The sequence below is a fragment of the Chroicocephalus ridibundus genome, chromosome 1 (genome assembly GCF_963924245.1).
Source record: "Chroicocephalus ridibundus chromosome 1, bChrRid1.1, whole genome shotgun sequence".
Taxonomy (NCBI): domain Eukaryota; kingdom Metazoa; phylum Chordata; class Aves; order Charadriiformes; family Laridae; genus Chroicocephalus; species Chroicocephalus ridibundus.
Genome location: NC_086284.1, coordinates 163583225 through 163606542, shown reverse-complemented (window position 1 = coordinate 163606542; position 23318 = coordinate 163583225). Strand labels below are relative to the sequence as shown.

Genomic DNA, 23318 nt, shown 5'->3' with positions numbered 1-23318 from the left:
GGGGAGGCTGGACTACATGATGTTTAAAGGTCTCTTCCAACCCAAACTGTTCTAGGATTCTGTACCACATGCTGTGCCCTTGAGGACCCAGGTGTGATGGCCACCTTGTGCCATCTCTACTCTCTCCCTGAAGTGTTAGGCTGGCATGTCTAGTGACGCTACTCTTCAACCCCAGGGAAAGGGGAGAGCTGTTGCGACATGGAATGACCCTTGGTGGTGTGACACAGTGGCTGCGGTGAAGGTTGCAGACTGTCCAACAGATGTCATGCCTTGCTTGTTTCTGACATTTGTGCTGCCCCTGCTCTGGAGCAGAGGTGAAAACCCTGTTCTTGTCACTGCAAGCCCTTCTTCATCAACTACCCACAGAAGACCCAGACTCCTCCACCCTCCCTGACTCTTTCCTTGTCCCACCAGACACAGCCTCCTTGCAGTCAGCCCAATAGCATCAGCTTTCAGAAGCAAACTGATGTCTGTATGCAGGCTCACACACACAGGAATGCGATAACCTGGGACAGGCCACATTCATCTTCATCGCAGGGAGGCCACAGGATTGGAAATGGCATGGCAAGATGAGGCTGCTGCATGCCTCTGTCGCAGGCACTTAAAGCAGAGTCACTGCAGATATGACAGCAGTGACACTCCAAGAAACCCTGGTCAGCTCTCAACCCCAGTCTGTCTGGGCTTCCTCCAGCCCCCCGGACTGGCCATCTGTCAGGCTGGAGACGGAAGTGAGCCAGAACAACGTGCAGTCGTGGTGCCTTTGAGAGCCATCCCGCCCTCTAGCTTTGTGCTCTGGACTTTCTGTGTGAAATGCATATTCAAAGAAAGTTTTAAGAGGAAGGAAGTACTGCAATGAGCCCCCCACCCTCAGGTAACAAGTTGCTTTCCCGCCACCAAACATAAGGGATGGGGGACAGGAGGAACTGCTTCTGTTGGGCCCACAAATCTGACTGTGCTATACAAACCAACTCAAATACATCAGGGCTGTGCTTCTTTCCATACAAGTGACTGATCCCAGAGGGTATAAAGACTGTCTCCCATCCCTTGGAGGCCCTTGTAATAGCCTTCTGTTCCTCCAGGTTTACGGGACAAGCTGGCAAACCTGTTGACCCCTCTTGGTGGCAATCCCTGCGCTGCTGTGGAAGGATGAGGTGTGAGGGCTCACATGCTGTCTCGCAGAGGGAGTTGAAAGGCTGGCAGTCCCACTCCACATAACCCAGTTTAGCTAGCAGGAGAGAGCTGCTTGATTTTCCCTTTGTGCTGAAGCATGTGTGACACACAGCTGAGCAGTTTCAGGCCTGCCAGGCATGGACAGTATCTCAAATGGGTGCTCTTACCCCACCACTGAGGACCACTCCTGGCTGACTCGCTTGCAGAGTCTTGCCTCCCGACAGGCTTTCCGTTGGCTCATGAGCTCCCATCACCAAGGGCATTTACCTCCTGGAAAAAGACAGGTTCGACTCATGCCGTTTGATCAGCTCTGAATCCATAATTCAGTCCAGTCTGTCTCCCTTTGTACACTGCTCTTCCCCTCCACATCCCAGAGTTTTTCCCTATCCTTTGCTTGATACCTAAGCTGTACTGAATGAGACTGCTGGCTCTCCTCACAGCTGCTCCATCTCTGTCGCTGCAAACAATTTCTAGAAAGCCTTTTTAAAATGTATTACCCTTCCGAAAAGGAGCTGGTAAACAGGGGACAGGAGGAAGGGAAGAAGAGGGCAGGAGGCAGGATGCAGTGATGTGGTTTATTCCACACATCTGCAGTATTCTCCTCCCAGCCCTTTTATTAAAATAGATGGACATTTATTATGAAAATGAATTGCTGGATGTGCGCAGGAGTCCTTAGGCAGGCAGGGAATACGTGTCAGTCTTCTGGGTGTATGTCTGTGTGAGCCACATACGCTGCCTATGATAAGAAAGAGGAACACATCTACCAGATATCAGTCAGACTTAGTACCTGAAGGGCTCTGTGTGTGTCTGTGTGTCTGTGTGTATGCATTGATGTGTGTGTTGCTGCAGTTGCCCTCAGCAAAGGGAATGTGTGATGGTGGCCAGCAACACATTCCCTGGTGAGGCCATTCTACTGTCACAGGTCATTCCGGTCATAAATTTGCAAGGGCTCCAAGTGTGGCTGTCAAAGCACACGGATATGAGTGGGTGGTCATTTTATAGACCAGTCCTGAGACAGTCTGGCCAATACAAAATGCACTGGTATTCAGCAGGCATGAGGTCAGGGATAGCAGTCGGTGAGTGAACATGTTGCATTGCTGGTGGGCAACACCAGGTACCGTTGTGTTCATGGCACTGAGGAGATTGGGATATGGTATAGCAAGGAGCCTGGAATTGAATTTTCTGTTCTGGAGTTAAGGAAAGGCAATGGAAATTCAAACTTACTCTCTCCCTACTACAGTCTCTAGGGGAGAGGAAACCCGGTCCATCTCCACCTGACTCTTGTGGTTAGTTTGATGGATGGAAATGACACAATTGCCTGTCTCCGTGCATTGTTTTGCCTCTCACAAGTTGTCCTAATCCTGTCCCCACTAGGAATAATTCTGCTCTGCATTGCCTGGGTATCTGGGGGAAGATGGGAGGGGAAAGGACGTAGCCAGCCTGAAGAGAATTGCAAGGATTTGGGATGAAGAGGGACTGGGAAGAGCTTGGGTAGACCCTGCTGTGATAGGAATGATCCAGGTGAACTCTGGGAAAGGCTTAGCCTGGATTCCCTCACCCAAGACCAGATTGTGGGTAGAAGAGAGACTCCAGGCTACATTTTGATGGCTTTTGTCACACAGAGCATGAGCCTGCGAGGCACTAGAACAGACATTTCTCACCCAAATCCTAGGCTCTGAGGCATCTTTTACCAACCAAGTGCATATTTATATTTCTTTTGCATATCTTGGAGATGTTGCCAGGATAAAGGGCCAGATTCTGACTTCTCCTCCCACCTCTGGACATGACCCTGCCTCCCTGCATTGAACCCAAAGCAAGATTGAACCCAAAGTGTGAGCACATGTGCTCTAGAGCAGTGGGCAGCGAGCTCACTCCGTATCACATCAGTGACAAAGAGATTCAGGGCAGGAGACATTTGCAGGCGCGAGCAGAAGAAAACCTTCACGTTCCTTCTCCGGGGTGAGCGCGTGCTTCAACTCTGAGATACACTCCCTGCCTCTTGAAATTAATTCAACATTCCTGTGGCTGGGGCAAAAATAACTAGAATGAATAATCGGGCTCTGCTGGTTCTGCTGCAGATTGCCTGGTAGATAGAGCCCTCTGCAGGAAGAAAAAAAAGGCAAGAGACTGAGACAGCACCAGTGTTTACTAGAAGAGACCCGAAAGGTAACAGAAGAACTAGCAATAGCTTATCACATCCTTTAACCCCACAGATGTAATTGCCTCTAGCAAGTCGCTGGGATTTGACTCCGTGCTGTTCCCAGCTTGCAGTGTTACAGCTCCCTGCACCTTTCCTCTGGTCCCATTAACTGCTCCTCCCACCCGCGCCGCCCAGCAGCTGCCTGCTTGTGCCCTGCCTGCATTTTGGGTGCAGTGCAGAGCTGCGGTGGTGCTCAGGCTGCTTTGCTAGGCGCAGGAACACGACACTCTTATCTCACATCCTCTGTCCTTATCACTAAAATGATCGTCTTACCCTGGGTTTTGGGCTTGTTTTCAAGCACTTTTATTTCTCTCTCTACACAAGAGATAAAAAAAACCCAGAGTCCAGATGGAACCACTGTGTGAAGATGGGAATGCCCCTGTGTGTGTGTGTGCTTGTGTGTGTGGTGTGTATGCACCTCCAATTTTTCATGCCTTCTGGCTGCAGACCTTTCAGATACAAAGCCCAGGCCTCTGGGGTGGTACAAGGAAGCAACCTTTGCTGGGGAGCCATCAGCCAGAAGAGCTAGTGTTCAGGTTTCTTCCCCAGGGAGACCTATGGTGGTCCCTGAGTCTCAAAACAGAAAGACCAAAGACCCAGAGCTGCTTCCCTTGTCCCACAACCTCTCTACACTCAGTTACCCTTTATCTCCCCATCCAACAAAACCCATGACTCAGTTACAGAGCAGGGACTTCCCAGGATTACAGCCCTCACAGCTACAGGAAGACGTAGAGAGGGTTCTCTTCCGAGCAGAGGGCTTCTTATCTTCCCTTGGCCTCTAGTTTCACAGTGAGGTCTTAAGTATCAATGGCCTCTTCTCCACAGTCACTATACATCTGTTTGTGGAAGGCAAACCACTGGGGCTTTTCTGCTCTGCAACTGACTGGACCACGCTTGGTTGCTCCAAGAGCATCTATATCATTCCTCACAGAAAAATACCCAGGCCTGGTCTGATGGCAAGAAGGGCTGGAGATATTCTCGTCTCCCCTCGGATCCTGTCCTACATGCCTGGGGCTCTATGGGAGAACCCAAAGGCCAGTTGCTGTTCACCCTTTACATTTGGACACGGGAAACACTGTGCCAACAGTTCTGACAGTCCTCAGTGGATCGCACCCTGCACCTCTGCCTTCAGTTTGGAAAGGGAAGAAGCAAATCTGGCAAGTTGTCCTGTCAGTCATCTTCCTGCCAAGTGGGAGACAGAGGGAACCAATGCTCCCAAATTTCTTCACTGGAAGAGCCCAGCATGGGAGGGAAGTTGTCCAACAACTACATCTTCCTGCTGCCAGTGACCAGTTCAGGGCTCAGTTTTTGCTGGCAATCTTTTTCTTACGGGCAGAGACCAGATCATAGAAAGGATCCTGTGTGATGCTGGTCCTGGAAATAAGAGGAAATTGGAGAAAAAGTAAGATTTAATGCTGGAGAGAAGTACAAGCATCTTAACTGAACTTGTGCAGAGAGACCACTCACCAAAATGTAAGACTGGAGATCTGCAGACCCACAGCAGAGAATTTAGCTGTGGCTAGAGAATCTCCAGAAGCGACCTTGAAACTCTTTGAAGTCAAGAGGTACCACAGTTACTAGACTTCAAACATATCTTTCCACACCCTTTTTCAAGCACTAGTAGCCAAATAAACCGTGTGACCATTTGTCCCTGGGGCTGAACAAAGGCAAACTCAGGCCTCCAATTCTGGTCTCCTCACCGTATTGCCTCAATCCACTCATCACGTTCTGCTGGTGTGGCTGCTGAGATCTTGTAGGACTGATGCTTGCCTTCAACCACCTTCCCATCCCCATCTGTTTTGCAGGCTTTGATCTTCTGCCCTTTGCAGTTGGGATTGAAGAGCTCAAAGCAGTTCTGTCAGAAAGGGAATAAAGTTGAGCAGTAGGGGAGGACAGGGTGGACCAAGGAACCTGAGCTGCCTTCAACCATGGGTGATGGGCTCAGAGAGCTTCCAAAGGGGAGGAGAGCATTCTGTCTCTGAAATGCAAGAGAGCCTTTCGTTCCCCACCCCAAGTATTCCCCTATGAGTTTAGATCTCCAGACCAGCCCTCTTAGGTAAACACAGCCCTCCTGTGAAGGGCTGGACACTAAAAGAGGGTTTATGGAGAAGTGGAGGACCAACAGTTATCAGAAAGCTCCTGGGATCTGTAACTCTGCTTCACCTATGAAGATCTCCTCCCCTTTTAAGCAAATGCAACATCCTCTCTTCTGGGTGCCACCACACAGGCAGAATACACTTCTCCAAGGGCCATGCCACACCAAAGAGTGGGTATCCATAGAAGATCCACAGACAGAGTATCACTTCCTGGTCAAGTTTCCTGACACCACAAGCTGTTTGGTCTACACATGCTGTAACTAACTATGAAGAGCTCTGGGGAGAGAAATTGAACCCACATCTCCTGGTGCCAAATGAGGAGGGCGTCAGCTGTATGCACTCATCTCTGTGCCCCTACATACACACACACCTAGAATCATAGAATCATAGAATCACAGAATCATAGGGTTGGAAGGGACCTCTGGAGATCATCTAGTCCAACCCCCTGCCAGAGCAGGGTCACCTAGAGCAGGTTGCACAGGAACGCGTCCAGGAGGGTTTTGAATGTCTGCAGAGTTGGAGACTCCACCATCTCTCTGGGCAGCCTGTTCCAGTGCTGGAATACACATACATACACACACAATGCAGCCAGCCAAAGGATAGGTAGCCATTCACACCAGATCTTCCCTAGTAAAATACAATCCTATTTAGATACCATCGTGTTTATATGGGGGGACAAGGCAGTTTGGGATGGCACCTTCCCCCTGAGAAGCAAGGTAAGAATAGGGCGTCTGCATCCTCTCTTCCCTCTAATTACCTGAGAGCCTGCGTTGGCAGAGTGCCAAGCAATGGAGACTTACTGGCTTTTTGGGATCGTCCACTTTCCGGACTGATAGGTTCTCCAGGGGTATAATGCCCAGAGGCTCTTTGTCCTGAAGGCAAGGAAACATGAATTAACACCCAATATGCTCCCCGCACCTATGCCACTGCTTACAGCCTCCCTGATTTCTCAGACGTGTGCCTTTGCAGGGGGGTGACAGGGGCAGTGTATTCCTGGGGACACCATCTCCATTTACACAACGGGGAGCTTAGTTAACAGGAGATCCCAGCAATAGCTGCAGTGTCCAGCCTCTCTCCTCCGCAAGACCAGAGGTGAGGAAAGAGCACAGGAGGGAAGGGAGGTCTGAGTTCAGTCTGGGAGCATAGCGTTGAAAGAAAGAGTTACCCCCTACCCTCTCCTCCTCCCTGGCCCCTCAGAGGCTCGTAACCACCCAGGACACAGTTTCCCAACCAGGATTTAAGCCTTTACCGTGGTATATTCAAAGTAGTAGAGGCAGTTATCGGTCAGAATGAACCACCGGCGTTTCCAGGTTTTCACACGTCCGCCTAAAGGCAGTGAGGTTCAAAAGCCATTAGTCACACACTCTGCCATCCTTCCCGCCCCCCTCAAGCTCCAGAGATGCCCGCACAGACATACACTCCTAGCTCTCCCCGTAGAACAGCCCCAAGGAGGCATCCGTGGTGCTCACCGCTGATGTGATGCCGTGTGGTGGGCACGCACACAGAGGGAGACAATTTTACTCCGATGGGGCTGGGAATGGGGAGGGGTGAGGGATCTCTTTTTGAGTCCCTTTTTGAGCAGTCAGAGCCTGCAGGAGTGGGCTGGGAGGAGAGAGCAGGCGGCTGGTTTCAACAGCAGGTGTCAGCCTCACCCCGTCGCAGAGGAAGGGAGGGAAGGACAGTGGAGATACTGGTGGGTTCTTGGGGGTATATTTGTGGTGGGAGGCAGGCGGGCACGCAATTGAGAGGAGCCAGGAGAATCCTCCCCCTTACCTAGTTTCAGGAGCCAGCCTTCACGGTTAGGGTTGAAGAAAGTATGTGTGAGATCGTTCCCATCATCCTCTGGTATGGAGAATGGCTCGTTCTTGATGCTCTCAAACAGGTTCTGCCCCAGAGCATTGGTGAGGGAAAGAGAGAGAAAGAAAGACAGATTTCTCACAAAGCTTGTACACAACCCTCCTAGGGCCACCTGGCTCCTCACTTTGTTTCCACAGGGGCAGGTGGGTGAATGGAGCAGAGAGCGTGCACTGAGCGCTGGCGGGGTACAACAACCCTCAGCCTACACCTCACAGGATCTCATGGGTGATCACCAGCTCTTTTCTGCATCCTGTGTCAAAAAAGAGACACAATTTGGAAAGCCACAGACACAAAAGCATGTACCCATATCAAGAGAGACCGCAGTGACCAAACCCAGCATGTCACAAGTGCCACAGTGGGTAATACTAAGGCACTGGGGGAAGGACATGGCACAGCAGAGACTGCAGTCCTATTTAGGCCCTGGGTTGGTGGTGCCAAACACTTTGCTGAGAACTTGTATGCAGAGACTAACACGCACATCTACATGACCACAAGGAGGCACATTCCATAGAACCAAGGCTTTTGCACTGGGGGGGACACAGTGTGACATTCATAACAGCAGAGTGACAGGGAGGCTGCTTTCAAGGGATACAGAAATGTTGCTCACATCATTGGATTTGCCATCGCTTATTACACAAGCCCAACGCCAAGAAAAAGAATTAAACTACAGGCTCCCACAACTTCTCTCAAACTGCCTGAAAGAAATGACACTCTGGAGAAATATCTAAAGCCTTTACCCCAAGGGGATGCTGCTCAGCAAAGGCAAGCATGGGATGCAGGCAGCCTCTTTGACATAAGGCACAAGTTATTTCCCTCAGGTTGGCTGGGTGAAGCTAGACACATGTTGGTAGGCTGCCCACCTCTACCTTGCCTCATAGGGTGGGTCCCATGCCTGCTAAGCCTTTGGGAAAATGCTAGCTCCAGCTTTGCAAATGGATGCATCCCCTGTCTCAATCTGCCCCACTCTGCATCTTCAGCCTCTGGGATCAGAGACGCCATGGACCTGCTGAGAGCTGTGCAGATGCTGTGAGAGGTGCTGGAAAAGCCCCTGACATTCACTTGTGGCTTGTTGGTTCTACTCATTCAAAGATACGTCCTGGTGCAAGAGAGGTCAGGCACTGCTGTCCTGACTGATGTGAACACTGGAGGCAGCTGAGACAGGGATTCATAATCATCTGGGCCACGGTGACATTGTCTCACACACACAGACACACACAAGAAACAGTCAGTCCCCTTGGGGGCTAGGACTTTCAAAGCTGACCAAAAGAGTAAGGTGCCCAGCTGCCTCCCACAGAGGTGGGTGTCCCATTCACACAATCTCATATCTACATGACACACAGACACCCCACAGCTCACATCTTCTTCTCTCACACAGTTACAGTATCTCACATGGACACACTAAAAGCACAAACTTTATTTAACTAATACTGCTATTCCCTGAATGTCTCCAGCCCCGTCTTTTTGCTCCATGTCCTCACCAACAAACATGTGTGCAGCCTGTCTCCAAAGCAGTTTCCATGTTTTCCAGCTTTGCTTTTGTACATACTGCCCTCTTTCATAGAATCATAGAATCTTCATGGTTGGAAAGGACCTTTGAGATCATCGAGTCCAACCATACACACACAAAAAATCACCTACAATCTCTGCCACTAGAGCACGCCCTGAAGTGCCAAATCTACACGTTTCTTAAACACCTCTAGGGATGGTGACTCAACCACCTCCCTGGGCAGGCTGTTCCAGTGCCTGACCACTCTTTCAGTAAAGTAATTCTTCCTAATATCTAATCTAAACCTCCCCTGCCGCGACTTCAGACCATTTCCTCTGGTCCTGTCATTATTCACTTAGGAGAAGAGGCCAACACCCACCTCTCTACAACCTCCTTTCAGGTAGTTGTAGAGGTAGCCCTTCCCCTTGTACAGCAGAAGGCCTGTATTACACTAAGGCTTGTGGACCTTGCTTCTCAGTGAACCCCAAGACAGAGAGAAAAGAGGGACTGATGGGAAAATGGAAGGTCTTCTTACCTTTAAGAGCTCTTCTGGCAGGTCCCCTCCATTGTCAATGCCTCTGTTGATGGATACAAACCTTTCAAAGTGAGGTTTGTCTTTCACATTGGGGTTGTGCAGGCTGGTGTTAAGCATGATGATAGAGAAGGAGAGTATATAACAGGTATCTGGCAACGAGAAAGAAAACCAGGATGGGTGGCACTTGTCTTACAGGGCAGATCAACCCACACCCTATCAGGTGGCTTGGTTTCCAGTCACTGGGGAACAGTCCTATCCCCTCCACTGTAGGAAGAAAAGGGAGATATCCCCTCTGCTAGGAGTAAGAGGGACAGACAGGGCTAGAGGAAAGTTGATATCCTATGCTAGAGATCCACTCAGGGTAATGGGGCAAGTTGGGTAGATCTGGTCTGATAATGGCTCTGCCAGCAGGAAAGACCCGTGTCTGTCAGTGCTGTCCTTGCTGTGATGAGGCGTACGTCATGTGGGGCTGGGAGCACTTAAGTCTATTGCTCATGGGGATGGACTGCAGCAGGTAGCAAAAGGAGGACTGAAGACCCTCAGCCTATTGAAAAGCTTCACAGGAACTGGGCTGCCTTCTTCAGCTTAAGGGAAAATATTCACACTTCCAAGTGATGCCGTCTGTACTTTGTGAATGGAAAAGGAAAGATCCTCTCTCTAGCAAACAATGGAGCTCAGCTTTAAAGATCTTCTTCTCCCCATAACTACCTGTGGACTGGAATACTCCTGGGTTACACTTGCAGTACCAGTTGGCAAAGGCCTCCATCATCCGGTCAATCTTCTGTGCTTCCCCGGGCAGCCGGAAGCTCCATAGGAACTGTCTATTGGGAGCAGCATGCCAGAGAGTTAGTCAGATTGAGTGCAAGGGACATTTACCCCTTCCCCCAACCCATGGGTTATCATGAAAATAAAAGAAGTCATCCCATTACACTGAGGAGACTACACAGTGCATGGAGCAGGAGGTCTCCTCCTCTCTCTAGAACTTGCCTGGGCTCATCAGCCCAAGCACACTAAAAGGAGGAATCAGAACTAAGCATTCTGGAAATTGTGGCTCCTCTTCCCTAATGACTGCCCTGCAAGGCAGCAGAGACGCCAAGAGAAAGTCCTGCCAGAGGGCTGACCTATAAGAAAACAAGATGCCCTAAGACAGAGTCACTTTGTCACTGACATGATGGGCACTGTGGACAGACATGTTTCCTGGTGCAGGAAATGACTTGCCCCATCCCCCTAAGTAATCAAGCCATGATGACTCACATTGCTTTCCCCATCTTCTCTGCATATGGCCAGTACAGACAAGGAGTGGCCGTATGCAGAGTTCCCCAAGAACTCCGTGAAAGAATTCCCCCAAGAAAAGGTGCTAACACCTCACAGAGCAACGGTCTTGGGGCCAACACACACAGCAGGGCCTTGGGAAGCCTCATTTTGGCCCAGTAGGTCTTCACAACCTTCCTGGGTGGTAAGACCCAGTGGCTGAGCAGGCTCCTGCTCCATCCCCTGCATTCTGCATGCTCACTCACCTGAGTGCCTGCACCAGGTTGAGGTTGGCAAACTGATGACATGCCACAAAGGCTTGGAGGATCTGAATGTTTGTGGGGTCCCTGGGAGAGGAGAGGGGGAAAAGGTCAGAAGAGAGCTTTGATCCTCCTCAGTTTGGATGCCCCTTAATGTGATGACATGCACCTGGCTCCATCCCAGCCTCCACTTCCCCTCTGACCAATAAGAAGCCAAGATGCGCACTCTTGTCTGGGAAGACTGACCCCATTACAGACAGGTAGCCCATATGGCCAGCCTTAGCCACACTCCAAAGGGCCCCCTCCCCGGAGTGTACTGCCCACCCAGCCCACTTCAGTTTGAGGTGTGTTCAGTCTTGGCACCTGACTGAGGTCTGCCAGGGGTCATCTAAAATGGTAGTTGAGAGGGGCCAGGCTGGACAGGACCTCCTCATCCTGTCTGCGTTGCTTACCTCCCACCCAGGTAATCCCCAATGGCTGTCTTGTTCAGGCCTTCACCCTTGTGGAGGAATTTGGCGATCTCCTGCAGGTCTGAGGACAGTACCTGGTGCTCAATCAGGTACTGGATCCCCTGGGGAAGGAGAAGCAAGACAGTGAAGTAAGACAGCTGTGTGGCCAGATAAGAAAGTAGAACCTCAACACCCTGATATCAGCCTTCCTTGGCGTTGATGACGTTTCTTCCTCTGTTACTCCTGAGCCCCTCCCTTCATGGAAGACCACAGCCATGTTCCCCCACCTTGTTCTGTCCCTCTTCATCTACCGCGGTGTGTCAGTCCCACTTCCATTTTGTCCCTAGATTTGCATAAATGTTTCACTGGGGCAGAAACTCAAGCTAACGAAAAAGGGCGATGTAGGTTAAAAGTCCAAAAAGCAAGTAGATTTAAGGCACAGTAGTTCATTTTAATATTTTCAATCAAAATATCTCAGCGTTCTCTTTCTAAATGTAATTTTTTTCTAAATTAACTTAAAGAGAAAAATGTTTGTTTAAAAAGAGACAAAATCAAAAAATATGCTCAGACAAAAATATGGGCTTGAGACAGCCCCAAATTATCTTCTACGCCACAGAACAGAGAAGTCTGCAATCTTTTCAGCTCCATCCTCCCCAGCCAGTAAGGGTGGAGTATGCTTTTTATGGAATATAGACGGTCTGAGTTGGGCCGTGCAAAGAGTCAACACTCTACTTTAGAGGGAATTTCATGATTTTCGAAGTCACAGAAAGTTGAGGTTTTGTTCAGATTCTTAGCAATATCTAAAAACACTGCAACTCTCCAGACCACATTGCAATTCTCCTCACAAAATACAATAAAGGAATGAAAATTGTTTTAGATCCATCAAAATGTTCACTTCAACAGAATCAATTCACTTTGCCTTGTAATATATAAGAAACTATTTCTAAAATGCCCCAAAGAAAAAGCAGTTTCAAAAGAAGAAATTGAAATGTTTGTGAGATTTTTCCACACTATTTTCCTTTCTTTTTCCCCAGATGGAATTTCGGTAAGATCAATTTAATTTTGCAAAGCATTGCAGTGATGATGTAGCTCCATTTTCCAGAAGAAAATGTTTCTCCCAAAAGGTTTTGTTCAGCCGCCTTCCTAACGCCTACCTCCTCTAGCCTCAGGAATTTGCCCTGAGATCTTGGTGGTAGGAACACATTTAAAGTATCAGCACTGCATGGAAGAAGTATCACCTTAGCAAGGAGGGCAAAGAAAGTTCCTTGCATTGCAGCCCGTGTCAGCCTATGGCATATGGCAAAAGGGAAGCAATAAACAGAGATTTGCATGTGCTTATTCTAAAGTAAAAACAATACAGGCGCACAGTATAACATTTAGACCAGGCTGATCAGCATTGAACTAACGAAGCTAAACTGATTTGGGGTCAGAACTAGTTCAGGTATTTCTGCACAGCATGGCACAGACATGTCTCTGGGGCTTCAAACCAAGGTCAGATGGAAAGACAAAAGGAAACCTGCTCTCACGCAGGCTGTAAGTATTGATATCACTGGTCTGAGACAGCTCCCACTGGCAGAGGGATGTCCAGGGGACTGGCAAGCATTCCAGCTCTGGTGCGGACACTGGGGAAAAGACATCTTGAATCTCTCAGCACAGCAGAGGAGGAGGCATGAAAAGTTGTCACTCAGACCAGCAGCTACCCAAGATGCTAGCTGTGGTGGTTAACTGACAATGAGCAACCGTTCAATCGCAGCTTGTGGTTTTCCTTACAGAGCTCAAAAAAATGGTGCACCAGTGAGGAGGAAGGAAGAAAAAACTGTCTTTCTCACATCTTCTGTACTTGATCATGAGGATTTTAGAGCTTTCTGCAGAGGGCTGAAGGCTATGGAGTCTGTACCCCATTGGTCAGAGTCCCAGAAAGTGGAAAACCTGGATTCACTCCACAATCCAACCAGTACTATCAAAACCAAAACTACTTCCAAAATTACAGAGGCAGCTTGTCCTCTTCTGTTCTAAATGAGCCAAGAACCCTGACACACTCTTGAATACCTCACCTTCTTCTTACTTCCTGCGTCCTCCACCACACTATGGCCAATTCTTAGCCTCTCACAGGCAAGAAGAGCTGGGCTGAAGGAGCACTGGGTTGAAGGCTCCTTGACACATTGGCAGTGTTAAACCATCTTCCCTTTATTTCTCTTAATTTTGGGTTGCACCTGATGGGATGGCCTATAGGCTCATGAAGTGGAGAGGCAACACAGCTTGATCATATCAGAAGACCTTATTCAGGAACTGAAAGGAGGGTGCTATAAACTGGAGCCTTAGTGAGGTAGGAAACCAGCCACACAGTCCCATGCTGTAGTTCCTTCGACATGGGTGGCTGCAAGTGGACCAGTAACCAACAGAAGTTCTTCCTCCCAGCTTTCTCCTCATAAATGGAAGGAGCAAATCCTACCTTTGCAGGGTCCATGTTGAATTTCTTACGGCCCAGGGACAGAAGTTTATCCCTCTGTGATAGTTTGCTGCAAACACGAAGAAGAAGGAAAGTCAAACTTAGAATAAAGGGCCATGTTTCAACTCATTCACAAGGTAACTCAGATATCTCAAGGACAGGAGACTGACTATCCAGGAATAAAAAGAGAAATATCAGGGGAGAGAAGGGTACTCCTGGTCTCATTTCCCTGTCATTGTTGTGATCCAAAATCCCATCAGTGTTTTTGTTTTCTCAACATCAAGAGAAAGACTTTGTAAACAAAAGAATACCCATCTTGTCCCACTTGCCTGGTCTGCTCCCCAGGATTACTGTCTGCCTCTTGCCTTTCCTCTGCATTTTGGAAGCACTCAATCTCTGCAAACACTTGAGCAATCTCTTCCTTCAGCTTCTGCAAAAGAAATATCAGCAGGATGAAGGTGATGAAGAGAAAAACAGCAGATATGTACAGAGCATGTCTTACTTCTTTCCTCAATCATAGGACAAGTACAGGCTAGATGGTCATGACCAGCCAAGGATGTCTCTGAAATGGGCACTGCTCTGGGGTGACTCTGCTGGATTCCAGATTAAAACAATGGGAGAGAGGGGCAAAAGGATGTTCTCATGCCTGTTGTCAGTTAAGGCTGGAGAATCAAGCTCAGCCAGTGTGGAGAGTGTCAGAGAACTCACCCCAGTGTTGATTTCAGTTCCTCAAACAATGTCAGATATGAGACTCCTTCCATTGTGCCCATTTCCTTCTAACTTTTTACTTTGCATAGCCATACCACACATCCAGGAAAGGGGAAGTGGAACCAGCAAATGTGAGGTCAATATGAACCTAAAGTAGCCACATCATTGTGAAACACAGAGTTTTTAACACACCTATCATTCAAATACCATTGAGCAGATACCTGTCTTTAGGTGGAGAAAGAAGAGAGGAGGAGTAAAAGAAGAGCAATCACTGCCAAATTTTAAAAAATCAATTGTAGAATTCAGTTTCTTTTAGGCCCCTGACAGACCATGGCCTTCTTGGCTGGATATTCTGTGTTACCAAGGAAATGAAGATGTCTATATCTCCTTGCTTCCATCCTGCATTACGGTCCTCCTCAGAGCCAGAGTTCGTCACAGCTCTCTTCCAGGAATCAGCTGAATTCTTCCCCGTGCAAACCAGAATGGGCAGGGGAAGAAGGGTTGTTTTATAACAGATCTTGCCTCAACAAGAAGTGAGGGTGGGGCCGCAATATGCACCCAAATAGAGGAACTGGAGTTCTCCAATATCCCATAATTTAAAAGAGCTTCTGGATTTCGGTTTTGCTCTGGCCTTCATTCTGTTGTGCTTCATCAGTCCCCAGACTTTAGGTATTGTGCAAACATAACAAAGCTGTGATCTTCACTCCTGAATTTCAAATTATTATCAGTTTTGTTATTTTATTCATTGCTGTCTTTTGGCAGTGTAACTGGCAAGTCTAGACCCATCTTCTCCCCTCCTTTCTCTCCCCTCACATCTTTGCGTTAAAGGGTATTGTTAGATACTTTCTGAAGAAATCCATCTGGGACAATGTGTCTAGTTCTCGGTGCTCTTTCACTTAAACTCATCCTGCTCCATTGGACAATAGATACCCCATTGGTTAATGGCTTTGGGATTTAGAGTATGGGTCTGTGTAGTCTAGCAGCTTTTCTCTGTCCAGAGTGGGTAAAAAATGTAGTATTCCTATTCAAGCATCCTGCCTCCTACAGTGCCCATTGCCCCTTCTGAAAATGGAAGAGTTAAGAAACACATACAAGCAAACCACACGCACATATGTTCATAGCCTGTTTTGCAAGAAAAGATAAGAAACCATTCTGATTTGCAGCAGAGATGGTGAATCTGGAGGCCTGAGAAGTAGTAGGGAGTTTGGCTTAATCTTTTACACAAGGAAATATTGCACCTATTCCGCAGGCACCTGGACATCTTCATGTTGTGGGGAAAATCAGTGCAAGTCCCATGATCCAGTGCAATGAGCTCTCTCAAATGGGAGACCATATTGCATGGTGGTGGAGGCAGAATAGAATAGAAAGTGTATGGGACCATGCATGGCTGCGATGCGATATTACTGACTGATTTTGAATCTGACACTTTCAGACATTTCAGGATTCAGTGGATAAATGTTTGGGTCTGCTAAAAGAAAAGAAGAAAAGCAAGTTCAACCACGAAAATTTGTGTAGAAGGTCTTGCCATCACATCTCTCTAAAGAGACAGGATCCTGCATGAAGAGCTTGTTAGAGGTCCACAAACCAAACAAAAGTTTAATAAACACAGGGGGATGCATCAGGTAACTAGGACTGATATGTCATTATCAGGTAATCAGTAATTAAAAATAATCATAAATGCTGAGCCAGACCCCTGCCAGTATGACTTAGTAAAGTCATGCTCATTTCCCTAATCCTAAATATGCAATCCCAGCTCATCCCTGCTAATGGGCTGACCAACATTTTCAAATGTCTTATTAGGGTAGTTGATGACTCCTGCAGCAGAGAGTACCACAGGTTGGATGTACACTGGTAGCAAATATAGCAGGGCAGCCTGAAATTCGGAATTTAAATTGGATCATGCCAGAGCAAATGTCTCCCGTGCAAGAGCATTTCTGCATGGCCTGACTCTTATGTGAAGACACTCCTTGGTGAAGACACTCCTTGGTGAAGACACTCCTTGGTGAAGACAGTTTTGAGAAGGCTAGGCAGACGGGAGGAACAGCATCGTCCTTACCTTAATGTCCTCCAAAAGCTCCTGTCTGTGCTGCCTGATTGTCTCTATTTCAGCCTCTTCAGCCTCACTCAGGTCAGTTGACCCTGGAAGAACAAGATGTCTGAGAATAGTACCAGGGCCCACATATCACAGGAAAAGCTGCCTCAACATCTCAGGGCCTATCCTCTCCTAGGGTCATGCCACAGCAGCACTGATTCCTGTGTTTCAGCATCTATGTTCCCCGCTGTTGCAGCCACTGCACCTCAGCTTTGCCCTGAAAATGGTTCTCAGACCGGAGTGAGCAGCACAAACCCATATATCCCTCCTAGCAGCTAGCCGCTGTGCTGGTAGCCCTCTGATGTAACCCTGCAGCAACATCCCCCCCGCCACCCCCGCCTACTCAACCGATTTTGCTTGCTGCGAGCAGCATGAAGAGGTCCTACCAAATGCTCTTTGGTGGTTTTTATGTCAGTCACCTTTATGTACTGAAAAGCTGTGACCTAATTACTTAATCTACATCCAAACCTCCCATGAAGAGCCACTGGCTTCATGGATTGATCCACCACAGCTAGAGTCAGAAATGGCTTAAGAGAGAGAATTGAGGTTTTTAAAGTCTGAGGGCAGGATCTGGGGGGATGAAAGCCTTGCTGAAGAAGGAGCATCTGTGGGAGGCTGTTGTTCTGTGGACTACAGACAATGCAGAAATAAGAGGAGGTTTCCTTGTAATGTACAGGAAGTTAAACAGATACCAGCAGAGCCAAGGCAACCACAAAATGATTCATAAAAGACCTAGAAGAATTGGGGTGATAGCACTGCTGCTAAATATAAACCAGGTGAAGCACAACCTCTTAATCAAGGAGAAAGAGGAGGCTGCAGCCCTAGAGAGGCAAAGCAGATGGTGAACCCCAGGAAAAAAAACAGAGGGCTCAGACAAGGCTGAGAGCACTGGAGCTCCTGGGAGGTCACTGCAGAACTTGCAGACAGGGTCTTTGCTGCACCCAAACTCTGTGAGACAAAGCTTCTCCAGGGAGCCACGTCAGGTTACTGGATGCCCTGCTCCACTGTTTCATAAACCAAAATCCTCTGGGCCTCCCTTCTTCCTGGAAAAAGGGGAAGCGGCACCAGCTGCCTTGGAAATTCTCTTAGTGTGGATCTCACATGCAAAACAACTGCTATAAATACGAGTGGGGAAAAAAGGGGAAGGAACCAGCCAAGACAGACAGAAGGAAAAGGGAGCAAGGGGAGTCATCTCAGAGCACATATGCTTCTTTCCTGTCACGGCCACAACAGCTCAGAGAGACCTGCCTTCCCTGATCCTAATCTTTCTCTCACCCTCCTGCCTGGTTGGGTTTCCATGTGCTAAGTCTGTCCTCTGACTTTTCTCAGGCTGCAGCCTCTCTCCCGTCACTTCTCCCGCTGTTTTCAAGCGCTGCGTTCCCTGGGGAGAAGCTGCTGAGCCTCTGGGCGGAAATCACTAGGCAAGGATCCAGCATGAAGCCAGGGCTGGGAAGGACCCACGTCCCCTCCCGGCTCTGCAAGCAACTCCCCTGAAGAGCTGAAAGAAGCTGACTGATTGCTGACGCTGGTCGAGGGAGGAAGAAAACCTGTGTCATCCAGCGGCTGATAACAGCCAAATGAGCATGTGAGGGGAAAACAAACACAAACAAACATGCAAGGAAGCAAGCAAGCAAACAAAAACCAACCAACCAAAAATAAACAACAACAAAAAACCCCATGCAGTGGCTTTGCTGCTTGTTAGGCGGATTGCTGACTTCCCCTTCAATGTCAGCCCTGTGGTGCCTGGGTCTTTCAGCTTACTGTGTGTCTCCCACAGTTCTGGCGTCCGCACAAGATGAGGCCAGCCTCATGGTCTCCCCAGCTTTCTCTCTCTCCCCCCCGCGGGGGCTCATAATTGTGGAATCACTGGGGTGATTCCTTGACAAATTGCCACCAAGACCCTTCGTCCTGTATTTCTTTCCACAAAGGGACGTAAGCAGGGCATACCTGAGGAACCTCCCCTTCCCCCACCTCGTCAGCAAAGTCTGTAGCGTGGCTGGTTGCTTTGTTTCAGTTGTTCTGTGTCTACTGAAGCAGCCTAAAGCATCTCAAAGAGACGTGAAGCTCCCAGAGGACAATATCTCACCCACGCGACCCCCGCTGAGACTGTAAATAACTCAGTCCCCCTTCCTGAAAACCCCAACTCCCAAGTGAATTACCTGTCCAGTTTGTCAGAATGAGAAAAGCGTGGGAAGGACTCTGTGTGTGGGGAAGGTGGGGGAGAAAAAGCATAGGAGTCATGGAGAAGGGAAGGCAATCAAAGGGTAAAAAAAAAAACAGGAAAGGGTGACATAGTAAGGAAAAAAATGGATGGATCAAACTTTCAGAGCAATTTAGATTGAGCTGCAGAGAGGGTCCTTGTAAGGTTTCCTGTTTCCTAGACAGCTTAAGTCCCTGATTGCCCTGGAAAATAATTCTGAGGTCAGTGTCTGCGCGTTACTGTGCTTCCCTAACAGAAGGCCTAATGCTCTGCTCAATCCTATTTTGAGGTTGTCCGTCAATGTTACTGCACACGTTGAGGGTCTACAGTTAGGGGAAGTGAACACAAAAGGCTCATTTGGGGAAGCATCCACAGAAAGGCAGTGAAGGCAACAGAGGCAGCTGGGCAAGCAGCAGATGAGACAACAAGAGCAGGCCTTTCCTTTGTTCTCCACATTGAGAACGAGCCCAGCCGGCAGGAGAGGGACACTCCAAGAGAAGCACTGCCTGGCTTGCAATGGCAGAGGGAATTTGTCCCTGCACCGTGGGACTGAGGAACAGCTTCAGCCTTGTCAAAGTCCTCAGTACCACCAAGTTCCACTTCCCTCTAGGGCTAAGTCAGGACACAGATGAAGCATAGCCCCTGGTCAGGGTTCTCTGCACAGGGGGAAATTTCACCCCAATGAAGAACACACCACGAAAACACCCGCAGGTTTCAGGGGGATGCTGTCAGACAGAACAACGCTGAAGTCTTCCAGTTCAGACACAAGATGTAAAAAACTGGCTAGCATCCTCTCCAGAGAGGACATAAAGTTGCTGCTTGGAATTTATTCTCAGAGAGCAAATGTTGAAAGGAAAGCACATCAGCATCACCTTTGTGGGGCTTACACCTGCTCTTGAGATTGTTTCCCCACTCTCAGGGCAGACCCAGAAAGACCTGCCAGTTGTTCATGAATTGCCCAAGCTTGTATTTTTAGTGCTGTCACTCAAAACAGAACATAGACTTCAATTCCAGATGTGGTGACTTACGCCCTCAGCCTCCCTATTTGGAGGGCAGGTCGGAGTTACCCAAAAGTCCGGGCACTCAGGTGGCCAGCAAAGAGTGCTGTGTCTGCTGGTCTCATTTCCCATTTCAAAGGGCTGTGCGGAGCTACCCAGGTGCTAAGTGAGGCTTTCAATCCCAAGTAAAAGTATATGAATAGGAAGATAACTTTTAGGACACAGGGGTAAGTGGGAAGTGACTACCCAGGAGAGCTGAAAGGATGGACTGCAGAAACAGTAGCAGAAGGTTACGAAGAATGATTGCCTCTGTAGCACTGTTACAGACCATCCACGTGCTACCCACCCACAGAATAACAGCAGAGGTTCAGCTGACCCGTTTGAAAGCAATTTAGGGCTCTGTGTGTGGCTGCTAAAGAGTTTGGGCATCTCCACCCATGGCAACACACAAGCAGAGCAGCCTGATGGGCACCTTCTGCCTGGATGAAGCTGTCTGGTGGAAGAATTTCACTTGAAATTCCTTTTTTTTTTTTGATATGGCTGCTGTGTCATCTTCAGCACAGACCACCACCTCCCCAGCCAGGTACCAGGCTGGTGCCAGGCAGATAACGGGAAGTGTACCAGTTCCTCAATTCCCCCCAGCCCAATCTATCTCTCTCCTGCAGCCACTACACAGTTCTCTTCCAGCCTATTTCAGAAGAAATTCAACATGAACCTCACACAGGTTTAATTTGCACATTCCAGCTATGGGGAAAAAGGTGTGAATAAGAATTTATGTTGTGTCCTGGTCCCCTTATCCCACAAGACAACCTGCAGCAATCAGGATAGCTTCCAGCCACTTTTGTCTATGGCTGTCACCCCACACAGCCAAGTACATGATGCCACGGTGCCAGTCTGGTCTCCCATGTTTCACACACTAAGCTCACGGATTTGGCATACTGACTCTGTGGCCTCACCCAGACAGTCACTAGAGGATCCTGAAGGAAGCTGGAAGAGGACATCCACTGTGGGAAGAGCAGCCTCCCCACAGACATAGGTCTCAGCCACACGCAACTGTGGCAGACATGTACCTAAGAGGACCATTGCGTCTCCAGGTAGGAGTGACTCCAGGAAAAGGTGCATGTGGACCTCTGACCTTGAGGAAAATCATGCCACAACTGAGCAACTTTAAACACATCCAGCGCTCTAAAGCTCACCCGAAAACTGCATCTTGGGGCAGCCTTGGCTCCCGAGGTAGAGCAGCAGCAAACAAGCCCGCTTTCCTACCCAGCTGTGAAGTGACAGGCTGGGACTGAGCAAAGACATCAGTCAGAACCAGCTCGTCTCTTCAGGCATTGCCTGTCTCCAGGCTCCGCCTCTAGCCAGAGCTAAGCAAACCTGCATTGTCCCTGAGCAGGATCTCATTGTGCTATAGCAGTGTGTAACTTACTTATAAGACATAATTACCACATAACTTGAGTGAATGACTGTGTCAGACCATCAGTTCAGAGTGCCACTTTTTCTGTGGAAAACACACCCCAAAGTAAGCTGCAAAACATGAATTATCCCCCCTCCTCCTGCCCAGCTTGTCCTGCAGAAGCTTTGTCCACAGTTGCTTTCAGGTGGTGAGGGCTGGGTGATCTGAGAAGACCCACCTTCACCAACAGTCATAGCCAGATGCTGGCAAGATCTCAGCTCCCATAGGTACCACCAATTTCCCTGACAAGCAAGGCTAGTATGTGGTTTGAGCTACCCACCTAAGTGCTAAAAAGTGCAGAACAGTTGTTGAAACTGGGCACTGCTTTTTCCCTTCACTCTGCACTCTATATCCTATATGCAAAAGCCCGTCGGGACAGAGAGTCAGACACAGTAGGGCCATTGCAAGTTGATCCCTTTTCTTCCTCTCCCTTGTTCAGCCTATTCCCCTTCATCTCTCCCTGTCTGCTGCCTTTGCACAGACACGCACTCAGAGCTTTCTCAGCCAGAGGCTAGAAATGTTCAGTCTGGCAATTCAGCCTTTCCCTGCTGAATTCCAACCACTTTATCCATCATCTGCCAGAGTAGGAAATAAAACCTGAGGTCTCTCTCGGTTTCTCAGATGTGGCTTATCTCCCCCCACACACATCTGACTTTTGAGATTATTTCGGGACCAGGCAGGCCCACCTGCAGGTCACTTGGGGTTGGTAGAACTCTAATACAGTAATTTACCTTTAACACGAACATAAGCAAGAGAGGCCCCAGCACCAAAAGCCTTGCAAGTGAGTTGCACTGGGACACCCAGCTGCATGAGAGGCTCTGCAAAGGCAAACCAGCTTCTGGGGGCTGTAGGGAAACACCACTGGGGAGCTTGCAAGCCATGCCAGAGTTGCATGAAGAGAAGCCAAAGCTTATAGGTGCTCATCCCAAGTGTCACATATACCCTTGATACCCCTGAGTCGGTTCCCAGCTCAGCTCAGGATCACCAGCACAAAGGATCACAGTAGTAGACACTCTCATCACAAAGGCCATTCAAATCCGTGGGAAAATTTCTCCCAATATGAAAGGAGTTTGCTTACGGGAGAGCAAGTAAAACAAAAACCATGCCTAATGCTGAAGGCTAACAAGCAATCAGCTGCACCACCAGGGATCTTCCACTGCCTCATTCCTCCAGCCACCAGCTGCAGCATCCACTCTAGCTGCTGGGATTTCATGGTGTGCTCTGCCCCATCAAACAGATTGCACAGCCCTCACAGAAAACAAGGCAAAAGACGGTCAAGGCTTACCAGCAGGACAAAAGTCCATCCTGAAGAGTGCAATATATTTTCAACAAAAGTGTTGCTCCTCCTTGCCTTCTGCTTGTTCAGATGCTTCACAGAACTGAAACAACTTGGAGCCAGTGACCAAGATCGTAGCAGCATTAGGGGGGCGGGTTGCCCCGTGACTCCTCCCTTCCTCTCCTCGTCCCTCCGACCTCATCTCAAGAGTCGCATCAGTCAAGGAAACTGTACGTGCATACTGCTATGAGGGTCTTCTTGACTACTTCTGAAATGCAAACCCACAAAGGCATTTCCATCCCAGAAGATTTTTGGGGGATCTCTGAGCACTCGTCTCAGTTTCAGGGGACTGAAATGAGTAGTTAGAGGCTGATAGTACTTTGGGCTTTTGTCTGAAATACTCCGAAGAGAGACGGGGAAAAAAGGAAGTGCTTGATTCAGAAAATCCATCTGATTCAGGAAGTGGTTTCATTTTAAAGGAAAAATTCTTCCTGTCTTCATTCTGCAGCAGGTGGTGGGGGGATGAATGTTCTAAAATTGGAGGATGGTTGATGGAGGGGAGAAGAGAGTATTTTTCTTCTTTTCCCTCCCCCACCAGCCACTAAGTGACTTGTACTCTAAGCCTTGGTCCTTTTTTTTCCACTAACAGACTGTTTTTTTTAGGAAGCCTTGTAAGTAAGGAAGTGAGTGAACTGAGGACTCTCTGGTTTAGTGATATCCCTGCTGGTGGGACAGCTGGCATTAGCAGGACAGTTTTGTGCTGCTCTGTTCACCTGCGAAGCAGAAGGGTGCTCTTTTTCCTCCATCCCCTCCACACAGCCCCAGAAGTCTGTAC

At 48.6% G+C, this 23318-nt stretch overlaps 1 protein-coding gene across 1 annotated transcript; it reads right to left on the bottom strand.

Annotated features, from left to right (window-relative positions):
- Window positions 1-2484: 2484 nt before the first annotated feature.
- CYTH4 (cytohesin 4) lies at window positions 2485-22628 on the bottom strand. The gene is made up of 13 exons (XM_063322171.1): window positions 22493-22628; window positions 16518-16600; window positions 14083-14183; window positions 13757-13823; window positions 11308-11426; window positions 10862-10942; window positions 10053-10165; window positions 9345-9493; window positions 7240-7351; window positions 6716-6792; window positions 6267-6338; window positions 5071-5225; window positions 2485-4744 (listed from the first exon to the last, which is right to left on the bottom strand). Exons 1-13 carry the CDS (start codon window positions 22509-22511, stop codon window positions 4672-4674), a joined length of 1221 nt encoding a protein of 406 aa, XP_063178241.1. The 5' UTR covers window positions 22512-22628; the 3' UTR covers window positions 2485-4671.
- Between the last annotated feature and the right edge of the window lie 690 nt (window positions 22629-23318).